Source organism: Monopterus albus, unplaced genomic scaffold (assembly GCF_001952655.1).
Source record: "Monopterus albus unplaced genomic scaffold, M_albus_1.0 scaffold394.1, whole genome shotgun sequence".
Classification (NCBI taxonomy): domain Eukaryota; kingdom Metazoa; phylum Chordata; class Actinopteri; order Synbranchiformes; family Synbranchidae; genus Monopterus; species Monopterus albus.
In genome coordinates this window covers 511,470-525,967 of record NW_018128274.1, presented here as the reverse complement: position 1 = coordinate 525,967, position 14,498 = coordinate 511,470, and the positions used below count along the sequence as shown (strand labels likewise).

At 38.9% G+C, this 14,498-nt stretch overlaps 2 protein-coding genes across 6 annotated transcripts in view; one reads left to right on the top strand and one right to left on the bottom strand.

Annotated features, from left to right (window-relative positions):
* The window catches only part of LOC109951520 (sodium-driven chloride bicarbonate exchanger-like), a 64,722-nt gene extending 54,925 nt beyond the window's left edge, over positions 1-9,797 (top strand). For 3 of the 5 annotated variants that reach the window (XM_020586072.1, XM_020586074.1, XM_020586075.1), the window contains 12 exons: positions 1,429-1,534; positions 2,240-2,401; positions 2,838-2,951; positions 4,388-4,549; positions 4,669-4,920; positions 5,639-5,707; positions 5,803-5,976; positions 6,069-6,191; positions 6,295-6,359; positions 7,011-7,124; positions 7,445-7,482; positions 7,966-9,796. In XM_020586072.1, coding sequence (XP_020441728.1) covers positions 1,429-1,534; positions 2,240-2,401; positions 2,838-2,951; positions 4,388-4,549; positions 4,669-4,920; positions 5,639-5,707; positions 5,803-5,976; positions 6,069-6,191; positions 6,295-6,359; positions 7,011-7,124; positions 7,445-7,457 — 1,354 coding nt within the window. In that variant the 3' untranslated portion in view covers positions 7,458-7,482; positions 7,966-9,796. Of the gene's footprint in view, positions 1-1,428; positions 1,535-2,239; positions 2,402-2,837; positions 2,952-4,387; positions 4,550-4,668; positions 4,921-5,638; positions 5,708-5,802; positions 5,977-6,068; positions 6,192-6,294; positions 6,360-7,010; positions 7,125-7,444; positions 7,483-7,965 lie in introns of all 5 variants that reach the window. The other 2 variants (XM_020586073.1, XM_020586076.1) reach the window with 1 other exon arrangement.
* Positions 9,798-11,932: 2,135 nt separating this feature from the next.
* On the bottom strand, positions 11,933-14,419 carry LOC109951534 (uncharacterized). Its single transcript, XM_020586103.1, has 3 exons — positions 14,090-14,419; positions 13,044-13,861; positions 11,933-12,010 (listed from the first exon to the last, which is right to left on the bottom strand). Exons 1-3 carry the CDS (start codon positions 14,385-14,387, stop codon positions 11,933-11,935), a joined length of 1,194 nt encoding a protein of 397 aa, XP_020441759.1. The 5' UTR covers positions 14,388-14,419.
* Between the last annotated feature and the right edge of the window lie 79 nt (positions 14,420-14,498).

Genomic DNA, 14,498 nt, shown 5'->3' with positions numbered 1-14,498 from the left:
AAAAAACAAATTGGCAAAAGAGACATTCCAATGTAAGAAACTTTGTCTAGGGTTCAGTATGATCCTCACCTTTAAAACATCAACTGGAGTTTTCCCAGAAATGATATTACTTCAAATAACTCAGAATATGCATGTACTTTGTTACTTGTAACTTATGGACAATTTTTCCAGGGACTGTTTCACAGTGTAGAAACAATAAACACACACACTAAACACAGTTCCAGGTTGTGTATTAATTAAACAAACATATACCACAAATTTGCCCAGTTCAAACATGAAATAATATTTTAAACCACTGAAATGATGTTTTAACCACAAAATCAACCTGAGTGCACTCTTCAAGTTCTATGCAAGCTTGCGTTGGCGCGCGTTGGAGCTTATGTCCACTCGAAACCATTTTAACAGTCATACCAGTCTGAAAGAAAAATAATCCTCGTTCTTACCATCCAAGGGACACAGGACGTCTGCACATGGAATCCTACTGCCCTGTCGTCTCCCCACGCAGGTGAGTTCTGAATCTCCAGTGGCAACACCGTGTGCTTCCTTGTGACTCTCGACGAGGTAATTAGCACAGACACGATGGAGCTAGCTTTAGCATTAGCTTAGCTTAGTTTTCTCAGTTTCGTCTTTTTGAAGTCTGAGCACTTTCTTTATGTTTTGAATACTTCACAGCCACACACCCTCGGCGGCCATTGCCGTGCCCTCTTTTTTCGTTCTCCTCCGCCCGCTTCGCGCGTCTTCTCCTCTCTTCTTCTTCTCCTTTTTTCGGTTGTCTTCTTTTGTGGTACACTCAAAACATTGCAAAATAATAGAACATGAGATACGAACAATAAATTCCTCAACACCCATATAAAACGGTTATAACACTGTGCAACTGCATATTTCAACCCATCACAACAAACCATGAAATTTCCTAATGATTTATCATGTGATGAGAACAAATACCTTACTGCATCACCATAAAGACAAAATACGCTCTGGTAAACAAAAGAAAACAATACTCTGATTCTGTGGATAATCAGATTACTACACAAGGAAGGGAAAATCAGTGAAATCTAAATCCATAAGCTACATAAAAATGTGATGTCTTCTTGATGATCTTACATGAAAACTATTTTTGTCCAGTACACTTGTCTTGTTGGTTGGGCTGATATAGACTCTTTGTCCTGCTGCTGCTCTGTTGTCAAATAGTTCTGATGACTTTAAGCACTTAGAACACGCTTCCAGTGTGTTTTACCAGTAAGAAAGCCTGGAAATATTCTCATTTGAGAAGCTGAAGCCAGCAGATTTTGCCATTGTTTTCATCTTCTGGGTAGTTAGATTATTTTGTTTGTTTTGTCACTTTCAGTTAAATGTTATCTTTTATTAGTACAGTAGTCTTGTTTTGTTCTAAATAATTCTGAAAACTGATTAAAATTTCCTTCATAGATGTGCTTGTGTGGAGCCTAGGGCCCCCAGCAATGAGACTCTGCACTTCTGGGAGGAGCAGAACATCACAGCTTCTCAGGTCAACTGGACCCTGCTGGAGGTCAAGGTAGAGAACATTTGACATTTGTAGGAAAATATTGCAACAGACCTTTACATAAGTTACATAGGCATAAGGGTTTTATCTACATATGGCTTACAGATGCACTGACTAAGACTTCTAATCTTAAGCTGTAAAGAAGTAGAACTCAAGACAGAAACAGGACTTTAAATCACAGATGCTTATCCAGAAATCAAACCAAACACACAAAGTTGAGGGTACTTCTTACATTCTGGCACCTTGTTATTCCATACTTTGTATTATCACGAAGCATCATAGGTTTACGCAGGGGATTAAGAACATGTGGGCAGTATTTCACAGGATTTTGCTGTGCAGAATGAACATGAAGAGTGTGAAGAGTGGATTCTCTGACTGTCAGACAGTCATGGCTGTGGTGGTATGCTGTGCCATTCCTACACATGCTTGTTAGACAGACTCTATGGCAGCAAATGTTTTGAAGATAGGGTCACACAAAGGCACTGGGACTTTATGCAAATTGATTAATCATGCTGTGTGCTTTAAATATCTTTGAAATAATTAGCAGATTGTTGATATTCAGACTTCATTAATTCATCACTGACACTGACCATCATCGCCCCTCATCTGCTGTTATTTTATTGCCATTATTATTCATATCACGTTCCTGCTCATCATCCTGATAATTATTACCATCACCATCATCATCATCGTCATTGTGTCCTCTGGTGCCAGTAGGAGTGCGAGATGTTGCATGGGGAGTTCGAGGGTACCGCCTGCGGTCCCCATGGCCCTTACATGCCTGATGTCCTTCTCTGGTGCGTGGTGCTCTTCTTCTCCACCGTCTTCATGTCCGCTTTCCTCAAGGAGTCCAGGACGAGCCGCTACTTCCCCACCAGGGTAGGTAGCCCTCAACACTCACCTTCAAATAATGCAGAAAATACACAGTTGTTGTCAATCATCCCTTTGTAGTTGGCACTTTAGTGTTAGAGTTCCTGTTTGTTACTGCTGTCAGGTGCATTAATGCTGCAAACTGAATCTGCTTCATTAATTTTACAGCTTTGCCTCTGTGTGTAATTTTAGATTCTGCTGCCATCTATCGGTTGTTTTATGATACAGTAAAAATCCTGCAGTTTGTTTGGCCATTCTGTGTATGAATTTTCTATGATTTATCATTGAGATGACACATGAATGTAATTTGTGGCATGATGCTGACACAGTAATCTGTAGTATAGTGCGCCACCTTGTGGTGATGAGTGCTACCCTGTATTCTGGTTGTGGTATAGTATGTTATATGGATTTGTCTGAAGAGTGTTGATTTATCTGTTCCCTCCAGGTGCGGGCCATCATCAGTGACTTTGCTGTCTTCATCACCATCCTCTCTATGGTGCTTATAGATTATGCCCTGGGGATCCCCTCACCTAAATTGCAGGTCCCCAACAAGTTCAAAGTAAGTCTAGATGAAACCTCCCTTGTCAAAAGCTACTTTATATTCATCTTATACCAAACAGTAGTATAAAGTATATGCATTTTTCTCTAAAATATAATTGATAAACAGTTTAAAAGAGATTTTGACTTGAATATATGAACTGTAATCAGAAATTTGACAAAGGCATGATAGATTAAAAAACATGTTTATATTTTGATTTGATTTGATATCCAGGTAAATGACAATACATTTAAAGGTTGTGTGAAAAGTTATGAAAGTATTGTCTAATTTGGAAAATTGCAACCAGGATATAATTTATGCTGCTTTAATTTTTATAGATTTCAAGTGGGGAGCTACTGTATCTAAAGACTCGCATAAGAATTAAAATAAGAAATAATCCCCATCCAACTATTACTTTTTTGTTGTGCAACTATTGCAGAGTCATTGTAAGACATCATGCTCTATTTCTATGTTGTATAAAATATTTTTAAAATAACTGCTGTGTTGTGAACGTGTGCTCCATGCTGCAACAAATCCACCACAATCCATGTACAATTTTTGCACATTGTCACACAAAATAAGACATGAAAGCAACTCAAGAGCCATAAACAATACCCTGCAGATGTCTGGGTCATGATACAGGCAGTCTGACCTCACTGCGCACTGCTGTCATTCACTGTTCATTTACCATTTCCTCACATGATCAAGTTTCTCAAAGACATACCTTTGCTATTACCATGGAGGATATACTGCACATTGTGTCTGTTTTTTGTTTTTATGACGGTTTGATCCTGACAAAGGCAGCTGTAGGTGGAGATAAAGTAGGCAATGTGTTTAACAGCCTGCACACTCCCATGGACTACAGTCTGTTTCTGGCGGACGATTGCTTTTGGTACAACACCATGAATGCAATGATTACAGTATATTTTACTTTATTATTTTAAAAACACCTCTGAGACCACTTTTATTTTACGCAGTGCTTTAAACAGTCCTAGGCTGCTGCTATTCAGTGCACAACCAGCATTTAAGCACAGCTTTGTGGGTGCCTGACTCCTACATCTGGTTGTGTAGGCTGCTTGCTAATAATAAGCTGACAGATGGATTTATAATGTCTTTAGAATCCACAGGTTGAACACATATTTGGAGTCAGTAAAATATTCCCCATAAAGTTATTTTCATTTCAACTGTTTGGGGGTTTTAGAATTTAAAGGTTCAAGATTTTTCACAGCTGTTTCTTCCTTATATTTTCTTATTTAATTAATATACTGCAGGCCAGATGTGTTGACAATACACAGTACCAAGAATTATATGATCCTTCACCTACAATTGAAAATACTGATACTGAACATTAATCTTTAAATAACAAAGGCATAAATGTAATAAATGTCCAGTAAGAATTCCATTTAAATGCGGTCCTAACTGTGATGCTAATATTGAGTATTTCTTTTGTCATTAAGCCAACTAGGGATGACCGTGGCTGGGTAATAAACCCTCTGGGACCAAACCCCTGGTGGACTGTTGTCATCACCTTCATCCCTGCTCTGCTCTGCACCATCCTCATCTTCATGGACCAGCAGATCACAGCTGTCATTATTAACAGGAAGGAGCACAAATTAAAGGTATTTGAAAACTGTCATTTAAAATCCCTGTCACAAAAATATAGTACAATTTTTCCCTTCATTATTTATTTAATTAAAAAAGTCGACTATCTAAAATGTCCCTCCTCTGGCTCCTGCAGAAAGGCTGTGGCTACCACCTGGACCTGTTTGTGGTATCAGTAATGCTGGGTGTGTGCTCTGTGATGGGCTTGCCGTGGTTCGTGGCAGCCACCGTGCTCTCCATCTCCCACGTGAACAGCCTGAAGCTAGAGTCGGAGTGCTCGGCCCCTGGAGAACAACCCAAGTTCCTGGGCATTCGAGAGCAGCGCTTCACTGGCCTGATGATCTTCACCCTGATGGGCTGCTCCGTCTTCATGACCTCTGTGCTCAAAGTCAGGAGATAAACAGCAAATACACATGCACACTAATGCAAGAAAGAAGAATATGATGGAAATCATGCCTCATTTAGTCTTATGGTTTTATTTCTGTGTAAAAAATAATTACAAAAGGTTCAACTAGATATTGTAAAGCCTCTTTATATAAAATTTGTATTACTTTGTAGAATCCTAACTGAATTATAAGCAATAAAACACATCCTGACTCAGTTGAATAACCTCTGGGTTTTGCGGCTATAGAATCAGCTGGTCTGGGATGACTGTAGTTCAGTAGGCCATGCAATAGGTTAAGCTGATAGTGCCCTCTGCTGGACCATAGGGCCATCTACTTCCTAAAAACTAAATTTGGGACTTGAACACATCATTAGCAACCTTATGCATGTGTATATTTCATACTATACACAGTATTCAGTGGTTAATTTGTGCCCTTTTATTGTGGAAACTACTCAAACATGCTGGTCATTGAGGAACGTTTTTCATTCTGGGACCTCCTCTCCAAACACTGACATGCTGGGTCCATCATCTAGTGATATTCCAAAACTTCATAATTTACAAATTAAGCACTGATAGTATTTATATATGTCATCTGATGGAGCACTCCATTACCTGTTTTACAGTTTTTCAAGATGATAGTAATGACACTGAATATATAAAAAAGACTTTTCCAGATATACTTTAGTGCTTGTCCTCATCCTAAATATTTCTCTGTCTCCAGTTTATCCCCATGCCTGTGCTGTATGGAGTCTTTCTGTACATGGGGGCTTCCTCGCTCCGAGGAATTCAAGTGAGTCCAGATGCTGCCGGCTGGTATTTTATTAAAAGAACTAGTCAAGAAAACATGCAGGATGAATTCCTGAGTGTCTGTTTGTATCTGTGCAGTTCTTTGACCGTCTGAGGCTGTTCGGCATGCCGGCCAAACATCAACCAGACTTCATCTACCTTCGCCATGTCCCTCTGAGGAAAGTGCACCTCTTCACCATCATTCAGCTCAGCTGCCTCATGCTGCTCTGGATCATCAAGACCTCCAAGGCTGCAATTGTCTTCCCCATGATGGTAACCTGAGCGTGTTTGTGTACAGTACATAAACATTGTATATTTGTGTGCATACTGCATATGACTGTGGATATCTATTTGTGCTGCTTCAGGTCCTGGCCCTGGTGTTCATTCGTAAGCTGCTGGACTTCATCTTCACTAAGAGAGAACTGAGCTGGCTGGATGATCTGATGCCAGAGTGGAAGAAGAAGAAGCTGGAGGATGCAGCACAGGAGGTGCACTAATAGATCACAGCTCGGATGATCCAAAGCATCCTTTGATAACTTTGAATTTCAGCTGCAGCAATGCTGTTTCACATGTTTTTACCTCTTTCTTCAGGAAGAACACAGTATTATTGCAGAGGAGGAAGGCATTGTACAAGTGCCACTGGAGGGACATTATAAGTAAGGCGCATTCTGCATTTTAGTTACCCATGCCTCCAGCAAAAGCCACTGTGTCAGACTGAATGACAAATTCTTCATACTAGATATTGTAAATGTACCACTTCAAGACATTAAGGAGCCTGTTTATAAAGGATTAGCAGCCAGTTATTGGGTGCGAAACAGTTAAATTGTCCTTATTTAGCACAAGGCCATCCAAGGTTTTGTATACTGTAATGCTAAAAAGGCACATTTAGACTCATGCCGGTGCATTATTTGGGCACCTGATTGCAACCTCTGTCTCTATCAAACAAAAACAAAAAGGCCAAAAATATAAGCGTCCTCCAGTCAGCACCACAACACAAGTTAAAAGAGTAGCAATGTAACAGCCTTTTTTTCTGTTTCCAGCTTGAATACAGTTTTCTTCAGACTTTAATGGTGCAGTCTTTGCTGAAGTTTTTGCTTATAATCACGTACAACACAAAATGAAACACCATCAGATCTTATTTATACAAATCAGATTTATAATATTAGTAATGGCTTGCTAGTGACAAATTGTAGTTATTCCACTAGAAAAATGTTATTTTCTTGTGTAAAATAAATAGGTTTGTCAAAAGTCTTATAACAGAGAGTGAAATAACCCTTTTTGTCATTCCTTGTGATGTGTTTTTAAAGGAGTGACCCAGCCACAGTTAACATCACTGATGAGATGTCCAAAGGATCGTTCGGGAGTGTGTGGAGGAGTGTCAGCCCTGCTGAGAGCATTAAGAGGGAGCCGGGTGCTAAAAGGTTAGCCTCATCACATCTCAGATATCCAGATAAGTAATCCATCAAAGGGCTCTAGTACCAAACTCTATGTAATCCAGAGTATGTTTATTTTTCCAGGGTCAGAAAAATCCATTTCAAGGGAAAATGATGTGTTTGGGTGGCAGCTGTTTGTTATTGAAAAGTTACAGAACATTTAATTTTTATATTTCTAGGAAATTGAGGAGCAAGTGTGTTTAGATGAAAGGGTTTATCTAAGAGAAGCCCTGCCCTCATACATTTCCCATAGAGTAGACTAACATAGTTTCTTCTGCCTGCCTCTCTCATTCAATCCCACCCCTAAGCTCCCCTTCCTAACCTCTTAGAAGCTGAAATCCCAAAGGTAAGTTGTTCCCTGATCTTCACATGATTAATAATAGTCTGTGTTGGTCTGTGCTGCAAGTTATGACCCTGCAATGAAAGATTATGCAATAAATATTGAGATAAATCAGTAATAACTAGATGTTGGTGGACTGACTACACAGCATGGCCTGGGTGTGCATGTTATTTCAAGGACATGTTTTATAATGTCAATTGCAGCATGCTGTATTGGTTGTCATATTAATTTAACTAGTGCTACATCTGAGCCACTGTAGTCCTGCTGTATAGTTCAGTGTCATGAGACACTGAAGACAGACTCCTAACCCTTTGCAAGACATATTTGCATGCTTTGTGATCTGGATTCATTGATAGTCACCTAGCTGGCAATGCATTTGTACTTTGCATTTGAAATGTTCCTGTACAGAAAAAGAACATAAACACATTAGCTTTTTTTCCTTTCAGTATTTTTCTTGGTTAATTTTTTTCTTTTGTGCCATTGTTCTAGTGGTGGCGAAAAGTGGCACAAGCAGCGGAGGCATGACAAGAGCTTGGACAGGGAGACAAGTTTGTGATGACACATACTGGCAGTGCCACTGTGCTGTCAATCAGTAGATCAAAATCTATACCATGCCACACTCAACCGCCTCTGTACTGTACTACACTGTGTTTTTGTCATGTAAGTCTGTGTGCAAATTATGTAAAACAAAGAAAACTTGGTAGAAACAATATTATCGCAAGAAACCAAGGCACATTTGTATATCAGTGTTCGGTGATACCAGCAACAAAAGAAAGCCAGAAATTTATGACACTTAAAATAATTGCTGTGTCTTTGGGCCAATTACATGCCAATTTTGAATAATTTTTAAATCAACTTTATTTGTATTTTGTATGTTTGTATATTTTTCCAACAACAGCGAGCTGTCCTTTTAAAAACCTGCCACAGCAAACTGCAAATGTGTCGATTTTGCGCTATTGACTTGATGCACTTCCAAATAGAAAACATACAGTAAAGAGCAGATATTTGCCAATACTAACTTGTTTCATTGGTGTCTAAAAGACTTGGCTATATAGCAAATCTAGCAAATATAGCACTTTTTTTTTGTATGTATGTATAAATATACATTTTATATATCCTTATATCTACATGTTTTTGTGACAGTGACAGCTCATTTCAATCCAGAGTCGTTTCCATTGCTCTTTTACATATAAATGCCTTTCCTCCAATAAAGCATTTCCCCAGCTAATTAAAGGACAAGGTTTTTATTATGGGAAATAACCCTGTTCACTTTCTTTCCAAAAAGTAGACAAGAACATTGATACCACTCTAGTGTCTGTATGCTAAATATGAAGCTTGGGCCAGTAGCGAGCTACCTTAGCTCTGGCCTAGCTTAGCACAAAAGATGGAAAACAGTGAGACAGGTAGCCTGGCTATGTGCAAAGCAAACAAACATAGCTAAAGGCTCTCTTATTAACATATATTTATTTTCTTTCATCTGTATAAAACCTGAAATATAAAAAAAATGCACCTGGTTTTATGATTGGCTTAGCTTCATATTTACTTATGCCAACACAAAAGACCCTATCAAAATGTTGAGCCATTTCTTTACAGATAGTATTTTTCTGGGAGCAGCTTATTGGACAATGGCATCTTCAAGCTAGCATGGCAGCATAGTTTGGGAACTCTGAGTATTGCTCGCTACTTGGCCTTGGCTTTTTAAAAGCTAATCAAATTTGCAAATGCTGAACTTTACAGTGACCGTATGGAAAGCTCTATGTATTCCACCTGCATACTTTTTGTCATTTTGTCAGTAAATGTCATCCATGGACATGTGATCTCCTCTCCAAATGACCCTCAGTATGTTAGCATCTGAAGCTAACTGTTTAAAAAAACTGCATGACGGTGAAACTGTTTCGCTGCAGGACCATGGTTACTTCGAGAGATGCAATAACACCTTTTTTCTGAGAAGGGCAACATGTCATAAATGGTCAAGAATCTTAATGTATAATACATAGTATATTTTATTCATGTAAAATGTTAATATATTACTAACAAAGTCAGTGTTGAAGGCAGGATTTTGTTGTAGATGTTCTTTTCCCACTGTCTAGTTTAATAGAGAAACTAAAAATGGGTCATTTGTATCAATATCAAAAATTTTGATAGTTTTTGTGTGGAATTCTGCCTTAAATTTGGTAGTGATAACTGTACGCTTTCTGTTTAATAATTGTCAACTGTATAGAATTCTATCAGTTCAGATCTGTTGTTCAACTGTGATTTGTTTCATGAAAGAGTGAGTGAGTGAGAGCATAAATAAAGATATTCAACAACCTGTGCTGAAATTATGTGATACTTTATTGATTCCCATTTTGTCTACATGAAGGTCATGGAGGTTGTGCTTGTATGCAGCACTTCAAGGACAAGCATACACTACCATTTTCACAACATGTCTTTTCCAGTATTATATCATCCTGCATTGCCCCAGAGTTATTCTGTGCTGTATGGTTACTGGTTTCCTTGTCTTTTGACCTCAGGAGCTCCATGCCTTTGGCCTCATGGGAGATAAGGAACAGAGTGGACTGAATCCTCAGGCTCAAGATCCTCTAGCCTCTGCATTGCATAGATACAGGAGGTGTCTACAGTATCTGTGAGCCAGGATGCTGGTGCCGATGCTCCCAGAGAGACCATTATCCATGTATGTACTAAATAAGTAAAACATAGTAGGAGGAATCTGTAAAACTGATGCACTTCCTGCAGACCTATTTTGAATAGTGTTTTGAATCCCATGTAATGACTGCTAATAGAATCTAAGAGTACAGGTATACATTTTGAAAGAATAATCACTGTATATTTCAAATCATAGAGCTGATAAATTTTAAATTATAGGATGCCCTCATGGTTTTCTGTGCTGACAGTGAACCTTGGTGTCCTCAGTTTGGGTCTGTAAAATTAAAGATCTCCTGATCCGATACAATCAGACATCATCAATACAATACTTAGTATCAGTATCAACACTGATACAGGCACACTTCATAGGTATCGGCCAGAATAAAGCTGATCCAATTTTTATCCTTACTTGGTTCTACTGTCCTGTATTTGAGCAGAATACATTTTATGGTTTTGTTCAATGGTGCTACAACAGCTGCCACCTTTTCTTAATGCAGCGTATTAAATTGTCAAACAGAGCTATCTAAACTGTACTGGACAAATTGTCTGTTCACATACAGATGCAAAGTAGTAGTTAGCATCTGCCCTGTGGTGAATTTGTACAGTAGTTCTGAGAGTGCGTTTTCCATCCCGCAGTTATTCTTTTATTCATATCAATAATTTAAGCTGATACACTTAATATTTTGGAACCAGGATCTGATCCATTATTTGGATCAATAATCTCCTGAAAAACACAGGGTGCCAGATTATTTTCAATTTCAATATGTCAGATGTTTAATGAACATTTACTGTAGGTAAATATAAGCAAATATCAGATCAGAAATGTTATTGGCAGATACTTAATATTAAAGGACTCTGATCCATAACGGGACATAAAAAAAAACTAACAAAAAAAAACACTGGATCATGACATCCCAACTAAAAATACTGAAACTAATTATGACTTATGTTTACTTCTTCAGTAGGAACCAGCACATGTGGGGCTTAGTGTTACAGACAGAATAAAAAGAGCCTGACAAAAATAATTTTGCTGAGGCCTTAAGTTATATTTGAAATTTTGTGTTTGTACCTGAACCGAACCCGTTGGTACCTGAGGGTCCGAGCCAGGTTCAGACAGAAATTTAGAAATTGTGTTTGAGTCTGGGCTGGGTACAAGCACAACTGTCAAACTTGGGCTGGGTCAGGTTTGGACAGAAATATACGGGCTGATCCACGCTCTAACATTATTGCACCCGTTTATAATGTATTGCACAGTGAAATGATCATACACTGAACAAAATTATAAACACTTTTGTATTTGCCCCCATTTTCCATGAGCTGAACTCAAAGATCTATGACTTGTTCTATGTACACAAAAGGCCATTTTCTCTCAAATATTGTTCACAAATCTGTCTAAATCTGTGTTAGTGAGCACTTCTCCTTTGTTGAGATAATCCATCCACCTCACAGGTGTGGCATATCAAGATGCTGATTAGGCTGGCCACAATAAAAATGTGCAGTTTTATCACACAGTACAATGCTGCAGATGTCGCAAGTTTTGAGTGAGCGCAATTGGCATGTTGACTGCAGGAATGTCCACCAGAGCTGTTGCCCATGAATTGAATGTTCATTTCTCTACCATAAGCCAGAGAATTTGACAGTACATCCAATCAGCCTCACAACTGCAGACCACGTGTAACCACACCAGCCCAGGACCTCCACATCCAGCATCTTCACCTCCAAGATCGTCTGAGACCAGCCACCCGGACAGCTGCTGCAGCAATCGGTTTACATAACCAAAGAATTTCTGCACAAACTGTCAGAAATCGTCTCAGGGAAGCTCATCTGCATGCTTGTCATCCTCATCGGGGTCTCGACCTGACTGCACGCAGTTCATCGCCGTAACCGACTTGAGTGGGCAAATGCTCACATTCGATGGCGTCTGGCACTTTGGAGAGGTTTTTTTTTTTTTTTTGGCACCTTGGAGAGGTGTTCTTTCAACGGATGAATCCTGGTTTTCACTGTACAAGGCAGATGGCAGACAGTGTGTGTATGGCGTTGTGTGGGTGAGCGGTTTGCTGATGTCAACATTGTGGATTGAGTGGCCCATGGTGGCGGTGGGGTTATGGTATGGGAAGGCGTATGTAATGGACAATGAACATAGGTGCATTTTATTGATGGCATTTTGAATGCACAGAGATGTTGAGATCATGAGGCCCATTGTTGTGTCATTCATCCACGACCTTCACCTCATGTTGCAGTCCCTTACCAAAAAAGTAGTATATGCAAGTATGCTTCAGGTATATTAATTTTAAACTAAAAATGAGAGAGTATACTTTCAGTTTACTTTTTAAGTACTTATCAGAGATATACTTAACAAAGTTTAAGTTAACTATACTTGGCTTATACTAAAAATTATACTAAAAGTCTAAGTATATTGAGCCTATACTTATATTTAAACTTTTGACCATGATATACTTAAGTAGTAGTACATTAATAGTACATTTTCACACATACTGGTTTCTTTGTGGTATACTGCATGTTTTTAAAGATTGAGGATTGGTGTAGGTGAAACTGAACCACCGTCATATACACAATGACATTATTATCAAACAGGGACAGAAATCAAATGTCTGAATTTTATTTGAAACCAAATCTGACATTTTTTAATTGATTCATACTGGCATTAGCCACCATAACACATGTGCTTTTTTTAAATGTATATACAATACATAAAAACAAGGCAAATGGCAAAAGGAGGTCTCCACTACAACACTTGCTTTGCAGTAGTATGACTAAGGCTACTCATGGGAGCTCTTTTAATCCCGTTCATATGGATTTGGCAAAGGTGTAATGTACAATTTGTCAGCGGTTTCAACAACAACACATTTCACTTTTATCATATCAGGCCAGATGGAACTTAATTTTCCAGTCTTCCTAACCTCATGTATGAAATCACTCTGTACATTTATCTGTGAATCCAACTGACCATCTTTCAGGTATACAGCACTGTTGAACCTTTTCTTTATTCTGTCATATGTCTGACTGTGATACAGAGCTCCATCAACCAAAAAACGACTGTAATACCAAAAGCAGTTGCTTAGATTTCCACATAGTTTAACAATGGCAAGCCTATGTGAGGCTGGGATATTTTCTTGCAGTGGGGGATGATCAAAACCTTTGATACTTTTATTTAGTGTGTCACATTTATCTGTTCTACGCTTAGAGACATAAAGTTTTTCAACAAATGACTGCACCTTTGTATTTCCAGAGGCGATAGTGTGTTTGGCCTTTTCTGGCAATTCTCTCCACATCAGAAATTTTCTAGCAATTTGTGAAGGGACATACTGAGTACCATGAAAATATTTAAGTAGAGTGCCCATATTGGACTCAAATGGAAACGTTGAGGTAGCCCATAAAGGCCCCCAGTGTTTGACACTTTGTGTGACATGTGTGAGCAAGTGTATGTTGAAAGTCATGTGGTTCTTTCCATAAAGTCTTTGAAACTCAATAACAAATTTTTTAAGAGCCACTTCTGCCATCAAGATGCTTCTAGTCTTGATTGTATCCTGCAGTAATGTGTATATGCTGAATACCAAAAGGAATAGATTATTCCAAAATCTGACAGGGAGTATACCTTTCAATATGGGCAACGCATAGAAGAGGAGAAAGGCTCGCCATTCGGAAGCTTTCCAGAATTTTCTTTCACTAAGTGACCTTGGTGTCCTGGTTATCTCAACAGGAGGCTTTATTTTTTCAAGTCGCAAATCAATCTCTTTTATCTGTTTACCAATGTACCGGGGGGCTTCCCTGTTTGCTGTATCAAGCCACAGTGTAGACAGTTGCCGAGTGACTCCAAGGCACACATTGTGTTGATATTCAGGAATGAAACCGTTTATCATTTGGAAGTGACCAAGCATCATTAAAGGAGATGGACCTTTAACTCCAAACACTGGCTCATCAACTGATGCTGACATTGCATGACTAAAATGATCCTTCTCATTTCGCAGGGGGGGTTCAGGTCTATCATATGGATATGTCTTCCCACCTTTGTGATAGCAAAAATCACAGCCATAAAAGCCGTTGAACTGCTTTGTGTTACGAAGCAACGGCTGAGCCACAGAATCAGAGCTACAAATCAGCACATACACTTTAGAAACATGACGGTTACCCTCAATGTCTTGCCAATCAACACCTTCAGTCTCCAATAATGATGCTTCTTTGAGAAATGGTGTTAGTAATGTAAAAATGGATGGCTTACCAGGCCCAAACCATAAAGCAGACATTAAAATGTGATTTTTCCTTACATCTGGATGCAGTTCTGGGTCCTGATATTGAATTGACCAAATGCTGCATTTCGAACTTTAGAAGACTGGTGCTCCAACACAATTCCAAAT